This window comes from Antedon bifida, chromosome 8 (assembly GCF_963402885.1).
Source record: "Antedon bifida chromosome 8, ecAntBifi1.1, whole genome shotgun sequence".
Classification (NCBI taxonomy): Eukaryota; Metazoa; Echinodermata; class Crinoidea; order Comatulida; family Antedonidae; genus Antedon; species Antedon bifida.
The window spans coordinates 15031012-15040219 of NC_136233.1; the positions used below are offsets into that span (position 1 = coordinate 15031012).

At 33.7% G+C, this 9208-nt stretch overlaps 1 protein-coding gene across 1 annotated transcript; it reads right to left on the reverse strand.

Annotated features, from left to right (window-relative positions):
- Positions 1 to 5112: 5112 nt before the first annotated feature.
- On the reverse strand, positions 5113 to 8714 carry LOC144850026 (uncharacterized). Its single transcript, XM_078707190.1, has 4 exons — positions 8417 to 8714; positions 7227 to 7414; positions 6553 to 6642; positions 5113 to 6036 (listed from the first exon to the last, which is right to left on the reverse strand). Exons 1-4 carry the CDS (start codon positions 8609 to 8611, stop codon positions 5943 to 5945), a joined length of 567 nt encoding a protein of 188 aa, XP_078563316.1. The 5' UTR covers positions 8612 to 8714; the 3' UTR covers positions 5113 to 5942.
- Positions 8715 to 9208: the final 494 nt, after the last annotated feature.

Genomic DNA, 9208 nt, shown 5'->3' on the forward strand with positions numbered 1-9208 from the left:
CCCAGTATTATTATTATTCACTAATAATAATAATTATACGTAAATTATGTTACAGTCCAAACCAGGGAATTACTTTTGTAATTGTAAATTTAACTCTTCTCTGATTTAACTTCATTTTTTTCAGAATATATCTACGTTCTCATGTATTTTGTTATCCATTAATGCATGGCTGTATACTACCTCCGTGTATTAATGTTATTAATCCAAGACTTTGGATATAGCAACACTACTTTTCCATATTAGGAAGAATTAATTACTTTTTTAACTTGGTAGGCCTCAATCAATTTCTGTCTTTTATTCCTGATTTTATTTACAAATAAATATAAAATAAATATTCGGTTACTTTATTTTGAAAGACCTGTGACGTAAAACACCCATTATGGTTCGAAGTTAATTCCAAACGGTGTGGGTAAAAAAAAAAATCTTGCGCAGGCGTAAAAAACATTTCGAAAGAACGTTCGTGTATCGGGTGCAATAATTACAGAATTAATTAGCGTCCAAATCAATTATTCGGTGTGTAATACAACCAAATCATCATCGGTTAGATTTCCAAATTCTCTCAAAATTACGAATGGCCCCCAGTGAAAATGGCACTTTATATAAATGGGCCATTAAGATGCATTCGGTCTTAGTAATTCATCCGGGTATAAGTTTGTTGGTTACCGTAGCAAATATAGCGAATTGTCCATGAAGCCAACTTAAAAGCTAAATTACTGAGCCTGACTATGTCTCAATATGAGGCTTATGTGGCTGCGCTGTTTTTTCATGAACGAATCTTGAACTCAGGGATATTATATCGGAAATGAGATTTAAAAAACGAATTTCTCTCATGGATACTAGTGCATTAAACAACTAATCATCTTATCAATTTTCATCAAAAACCAGAATGAAAAATTCTATTAAGACTGATTTATTTGTAAAATGCTTTCCAAGAAAATGTTACCAACAAAAATAGAAGTTGTTTAGCTTGGTTTCCGCTGAGACGTAACACAATGACGTAGACGTAACGCAAGTGAGTTGACCAATAACCAATGACGATAATTTATCGCTTGTGATTGGCCAAATTACTTGAGCTTACGTCCCAGTCTTGTGACCAAGGGGTACCACCAAACTTGAACAATTCATTAAAGTTAATAAAAAAAAAACAGATAAACTTTTTCATCAAAACCAGAATGAAAAATTCTATTAAGATTGATTTATTTATAGATATTGTAAAATGCTTTCCCAGAAAATGTGTGCAAAAGGAGAAGCTTTTCGACAGAAGAGGCACAGTACGGTTTATGGTTTTAAAATGTATGTACTTCCATTATATTCTATGTTGAAATGAATAAAAGCCGCTGGCTGAGATTTGCACAAAGTACCGCATACTTCATTATACGCCCACAAGTGAGGAGATAATAACTGATTTATGAACCTTTCCTCATAAATATCAAATTATTAATCTGCAACTCTTCGTGAATAAAGAATTATTTAGAATTCCTTTTAAGTAGATAATACGCTCGCTTCGCTCGCGTACCATCTAAGTCGTGCCCACAGATGGTTCTCGAATACACAGTAATTTCAGCGTAACAAAACTGGCGATTTCAAATGTACGTATCGCAGGACTATAATACATTGTCGTTTACAGAAACGAATAAATAGACCCTTACTTCCGAAAGAGAAACTTGTCACAAAATAAAACAAACCCAATTTGTGTTTTGTATGTAACATTATGGTTGAGGGATGGGGATTGAGGATGGATACAAAGAGGAACAATGTTTTAATATATTCTTTATCCACTCAGTAACGAAATATTTGTTCATGTTTTATAGGCCTATAAGTAATATACCACTAAATACAGTAAAACATTTGCGATTTAATACTTAATTGTTAAAACTGTCACTGTCTAGTCGGTTGAAATAGTAAAGTACATGTAACGATACACCACTAGGACGTTTATATTTTTTGTAATTATTAATTAATACAAACGTACGTTGAGAAGCAACTGTCAGTAATAAAGTTTATTTGTATATTATGTGTTTATATACACTCACAGTAAGAAATTTGCGATTCAAATGGCGACCAAAAATGGTTAATACGTATTTATAGTATTGTCAAAGTATTACAAAACTATCCCCCAAGGACCCATAAATTTACCTTGTCCCTTGAATAGTGGTTTCCCAACGGTTGCATAAGCTGTCCAACATGGCGTTCTCAGTGTATTTCGGTTTTAATATAATTATGTGGTTGTCTAGGTTGTGCATGTTTATGTTAACTTGTGTATAGAATCTTAAATCATAGCATTTGTTGTTGTGGCAATGGGCAGATGCACAAGTGTTATTCATAACACGCACTTCACTGTAATATATTACTCCTTTCAATACGAACATACGATGCGGCGTTACTATTTCGATAAATGGAACAACATTACAATGTACACACGTTGAACTCTTCTCCATTTAATTCCTATATATCGATATGTTTGACTTTACATTATAAAAAAGTAATTTAATTTGTCTATCCAAAGTGCACTTGACAGACCTTCAATATTTTTTTAATAACGTCCTACTGTCCGATCCTACTCAAAATAAATGATCCAATTTATTAGAGGTCTATTGTTAAACTTATTCAGAGTGCCTCTGTAAGTTAATCAATGTATTGATACAAGTTATTAACCATCATGGTCAAATAATACTTTGAGTAATACCAGATTAGTAAGAAGCATCATACTTAAGTTTGTTTCCCACTACTTGGACGCAGCGCAACGACGTAGGCGCTGAGGCTAAAGCTTGGTTCCCACTAGCGACGCAATCTACGCAACATAAGCAAATGCCCTTCTAATAATTGTGTTTGCCCCCGCCTGCGTGAAATCAAACCTGCGATGTTTGCAGGGTTAGGGTTATGGTTAAGGTTAGTAGTCACTTGTGATTACGAAATACAACACTTTGCGTCGATACTGCGTTGGGACCTAGTGGGAATTAACCACGCTTTAGCCGTACGTGAGTTGACCAGTCACAAGCGCCAGGTCGATAGATCCACGCGTCGTGATTGGCCAAATTGCTTGCGTTGCGCTTACGCCCTTCGTTGCGTTCAAGTGGTATCTAAGGTTAAAGAAGACATTAAGTCTTAGTTTGAAGTGAAATAATTATTCTAAATTCAAAGACCGATAATTAATTATTTGTTGCTATACCATGGCAACAAACAAAATTGCTTTCGCGCAATAATAACGAAATAAAGGTTAATTAAAAAGATTCATCAGGTACGTGTGTCATATTAATGATTCATTATTCCCATCATTTGCTGTTCACATAATGCGAATATGGGAGAACAACTGCAAAATAATGAGCAAAATAATTATACAAACTGTCTGTATCTATGCTATAATCTGTACGGTAATATCGCGTGTCATCATACACGTGGGTGGTGCGTCTGTTGTTTGTTACGCGTATGGACTAATTTCATTCAGTTGCGTAATATTTATTCAACCAAGAAGAAAAAAGCATAATAGTACATGAATAAATATTTTAAAAAAATGTTTACCATTTTGAACATAACATGTTTTTTCCATGAGGTGGCACATGTGACACTTTATTACAGAATGTCTTCAACAAGTTTCTACGTTGCGTCCTAGTAGGAACCAAGCTTTATTTTGTCTTGGGACATTTTTAATTCTCGTGGAACTATAATGAGACCGGAAAATATATATTTCGGTCAACCACTGTGTTGAAATTGTTCCCTTTAGCTTGGTTCCCACTAGGACGCAACGCAGCGACGTATCGACGCAAAGTGCCGTATTGCGTAATCACAAGTGGGAACCGACGACGCAACAATGCTGCTGCTGGTTTGATTTCATGCAGGCGGGGGCAAACGCAATGATTAAAAGGGCTTTTTCTTACGTTGCGTAGATTGCGTTAAGTTGCGTCGCTAGTGGGAACCAAGCATTAAGCTTGGTTCCCACTAAGACGGAACGCAAGCGTGGTGACCAATGACAAGCGACAGTTCGAAAAATTAATCGCTTGTGATTAGTCCACTCACTTACGTTGCGTTACGTTCTTGTGTTGCATCTCTAGTGCTTACAGTTTTTGAACTATCATTAACATATAATATTAAGGCCAACAATTTTACGGTTAAAAACATTAATATGTCTGTTAATTGCAAACAAAAGTGATCGTTCGATAGTTTTCTATAAATCCGTTAATGTCAATTGTTATTCTATAGATTATCAGCCCTCCGTTATAACAAAAAAAAAGTATTATCAGTATTAAAAAGTGTGTCGTGTAGATAATTTAGATCTATCGACATTTTCACCATCATTGAGATACTAGACACGGGTTTGGCATCACAAGTTGAATCACCACTTTACCTACAAATGTTAATGCGCAATTAATAACCGTATCAACCAAAACATCAGATGTAACGTCAATAACCGGACCAAAGACTTGATTGGCAGTTAATGATTCCTACGCTTAGCAAATCCATTAGTAGGCATAATAATAATATTCACAGAAACAATGCATTGGCTTGCCGAATTTATTCGCGCGAATCGAAAGTGTGACGTGATCAATTGCACAACCAATCAGAACTAAGTAAAGCGATGTTGATTGACACAATATACGCCGCCTAGTGGAAAACAGGCTTTGTTGAACTACGAATTCGCGCGAAAAATTCCGTGTGATCTAATTGGCGCTTTTCTAGTATCGCAAAATGTTGTGATGTTTTCAATATCGTCAATTGCTCTAAAACACGGATCGTGTTTTTTTTAAAGTATACATTTTCTTTTATAGTGAGTACTGAAAGCATAGCTTGCAAATAAATGATCATTATTGTATAATATATTAATTCTATCAATACATGCGTTAATCACAAAACATTGCTCGTATTCCTATGTGTCCATGCTATCAAACTAGTTGACACAAAAGTGTGCTCAAATATGGTAGTGATATGACATCATCATGTCTATATATGGGCACATCGCATTTTCTTGTCACATAAAGTTTGATAGTGTAGACAGAGCTGCCTTAGAATAATCAAATACTGTATTTTTCCGATTACAGAGACAACCGTATGTAAAAAATAATAATAAACACCATATTTTTTTAGTTGTACAAATTGTTTAATTGAATATCAAATCATAAATGACGATTGTTAAAAACATCATAAAACACATTAAATTGAAATGATATTTATATTGAAATAATAATATTGCACATGACACTTTACCAAACTACGTTAAACTATGACTACTTTTCTATTCCATAAATAATAGGTGTTAAAACCCTAAGTTGGGCCTTGTCTGCTGCAGATAAAAACGTATTAATATTTTGTTTATTATAGAAAGATCTACTATGTTACCTGATAATTACAATAATGTATATAGCGCCCTCTATTTGGGCAACAAAGTTTTTATTAAAAGAAATTAAACTTGTGTTAAATAAGGTGATTGTTTTTTCGTATTTTTCAGTAAAAGATATTTTATTTATCATCACTCTACCATCCACTAAAATATGTGTGATGTTTCTCTAAATTTTCAATGGGTTTTTAAACCAATTTAATTTATTATTTCACCATCAAAATCCCTAAACTCCAAAATGAGTTTTGGAACTTCTGTTAGGAGTAGTTTTTGGCAACTGAAGTATCTGGTTTTAACATGGTTCACAGATAGAATTTTAATTGTTAAAAGCAACTAATATACACTAAATATGACTAAAATAAATACATGTATTATCACCATTGTAAAGCTATGTCTACATTATCAAACTAGTTTGACAAAAAAATGTGATGTGCCTAAAAAAGTAGTGATATGCCGAAATATGGTAGTACTATGGCATCATCATGTCCATATATAGGCAAATCACATTTCTTTGTCAAATTAAGTGTGATAGTGTAGACAGAGCTTTAGGTAATTCAATATTGCATAATATTTTGTGTATGCATACAGTATACATACAGTATACATACAGTAACTAGCAGTTGCCAAATTGACACAACTTCCTCAAGGCATCTTTTGATTCCTTAACACCTTTGCCGGCTGCAAATTCCAGCAACTGCTTTGCTTCTCTGTTAAATAAATAGATTATTATATCACTGTAGTCTATACTATCATTCTTTAAAAAAATGTGATGTGCCCATATATAGACATGATGATGTAATACCACTACTATATTCAATTCAATTCATTTATTTTCCAGAAGACATATAATACAATAAAAAATACAAACACTAAAAAAAAAAAGAAAACAAAAACTGACACCAGTCTGGCGGATTGTAGAAAAGTGACGAAGTGTGAGTACTCTCCTTCTGGTGCAGACAAAAACAACAAGTTAACAGCAAAAGACATTAAATGAGGCAGGGAAAAACTTAGAGGAACCAAAAAAGGCACAAATCAGTCACTTCAATTGGGATGGGCATATCACTACCATATTTGGGCACATCACACTTTTTTTGACAAGAGCGATTTTGAAATTGTAAATATCGGCGTTTACTTATGTACATGAATTAATTGTTGTAACTGTCTGAACACGAAATGAACACGTGAATGAACACGTAAAAGAGAATTGTTGCTAGGCTACTTACTCTTTATCTTTGATGTCTGTTGAGTAACCTTGCAGATGGGCGACAGCAAGGTTGTGAGCAGCATGCGGGTGGTCACGATCCGCAGCATACCTAAAATATACAATATGTACATACCATGATACAGATCACATACATTAGAGCATCACTCCTGCTCATTTTATTTCAAGTAACATTTATTTATAAATAAAAACATTAACATTTGACAAAAATAAAGAATTAAAATAAATAATAAATATACTTCTTCTTCAAAAAATAAGTATATCAAATTTTTTTTTAAATGCTAAAAAGAAGAGGCTAGGGCCCTCATCTAGTCTACTCTAGGTTCTTACAGATGGCAATATTGGTAATTTTGGCATATCATCATATGTATACCTGAGTTGGAATCAACAAATCTGACAAAAATCAAATGAATATTAACAATTTAATACAGACAATAAATAGACTAAGAATTTTAATATATTATATTCTCTAGTATTGCATTGTTTTGTTTTCAAAATTTAGTAAGTTGGTGGGGGGTGGGGGGTAGTCATGATTAGGACACTGCCACAAAAAATGGGGATCAAACTCCTCCAATCAACCCTCCCCCCTCCCCCACAACCATACTATGGGATTGGCACCTCTCCTCCTACATTTTTAAAATGCATTATTGAATTGATGGAAGTTGTACTAAGTACCTAAACCATCTCATGGCCTGGCCGTGATCCTTATCAATTCCGATGCCATCCAAGTAGCGTTGTCCAACCAGATGCATAGCATGGGTGTGGCCGATGTGAGCATAGGCGTGGTTCACATGAAACCTCAGGTTCTCAAAATGATAGTAGGAGTAGTAGACGAACAGGACTAAACCCACAATAACACACATCTGTGAAAATTATATTTTAATTGGTCATTTTGTTATCTTTATTAATAAATTAAAGCTGTATTGTACCTCCCCCCCCCCCCCCCCATTTTTTTTTTGGCTGAATGTGCCATTTTAATGTCACAAAATAGTTATTCACTTTGACCAAAAATTGGATTGAAAAAAAATATATTTAACTGTAATTATAGCAAAAAATAGTCAAATTGGCTGCCAGCCAATGGGTTTTTGGTTGAATTTAAACATTTATTTTGTCATTTTATAAGTGAAAACATTTTTTTTTTCTATGAAAGTGATTCACTTTATTAAAGCTATATATACATATGCTGTATCTAATAATACACTTTTCATTGGCTGATCCATAGGTGGGGAGGGGAATCCCATTATAACCTGAATTTGATTTATCTTTTAAAATTATCAATTTCTTTCAACACTTTTTCAATTAAATGTTATTTTACATCTGATTGATATCTGGCTTAATTTGTTTAATTTCTTGTTTTTCCTGTGTATTAAAGTATACTAATAAAAAATATGCACTGGGCCTGTACTGTAAAAATATTTTTTAACAAAATACTACATCATTTATTTCAATATACCAGCAACTCATGAATATTAATTAAAACTCATGCATATTTATAAACTATTGCTTCTTATTTATTATCGTTGCAATAAATATAACAAAAGGTGCACATAATTTTATTATAGACACACAACACACAAAAGAAACAGCGCTTTTGTGTATTGTTATTGATTGACGTAGCTCCAGCTTCTTGACATTATTAATATTAACATATGAAAAGTTCGTTTTAATGAATAATGGAAGACTAAGTCACCAGTCACAACGTAATTTTCTTTTAAGATTATATGTATATATTTTAATTCAATCAAGAAGTCCAAAATTGGACATTTTAACTGGACTGGTTTTATATTAATTTTCTAGTCAAAAATCATCACGTCCGTTGACCTCGCGCGTAATGAGCGCATACAAAATACATTAAATTAACCAACCTCAATAAAACGGACCAACAGTGTGTCTGGTTTCTTTTTTCTGGCCAGAAAAACTTTTCCTCCATACGGTAAACTTGGGTCATCAAAGTCAGAATCACCTTCATCGTCGGTCCAATGCATTTTGTCTTCTTTTTGTCCAGTACTTGTTGAAGAACGGTGCCGAAGAAGCGTCTCTGTTTCTCCACTTGTCGCCATATTGTTTACCGTTGCGTTTGCGATCGATTTCACAGACGCAGCTAATACGTATGGAACGCTCTGGCTGCCTGCTGTGTGTCGGCTTATATTGTACAGTATAGTATATTCAGTATAAATACTGTACAGTGCCATCGACGTAATATTTAAACATAATTGTTCCCAAAAACATGAAGAATGAAGTATAATAAAATCAGAATAGGCCATTTTGTAGTTTGAACAAAGTTAATCACTTCCGTAGCAAAAAAAAACCCCGAAACTGATGTTTTCACTTTTTTTATTTTATACCTCCATTTCACTACCATCCCATTTAATATTTTTTGCTTTAAATTAGAGTTTTAACACCTATATTGCCATCGATTGTGTGAATAAATAAATAAACATAATAATAGCATACCTAGTTTTACCAGGAAAGAGTGAAATTTCACTCTTCTGTTTTACCATGGACATCCAAACTGTTTTTTAATGAAACCCCCTTTGACTGGTGGTACACCATAGACGTTCTTTAATCGATCGACGTCGTGTCGTCTGCTGATCGATTTTCGATTTCTACATTATAATTTAGAGGGCGCTTCATAAAGTAATGGAAAAATATCGTCA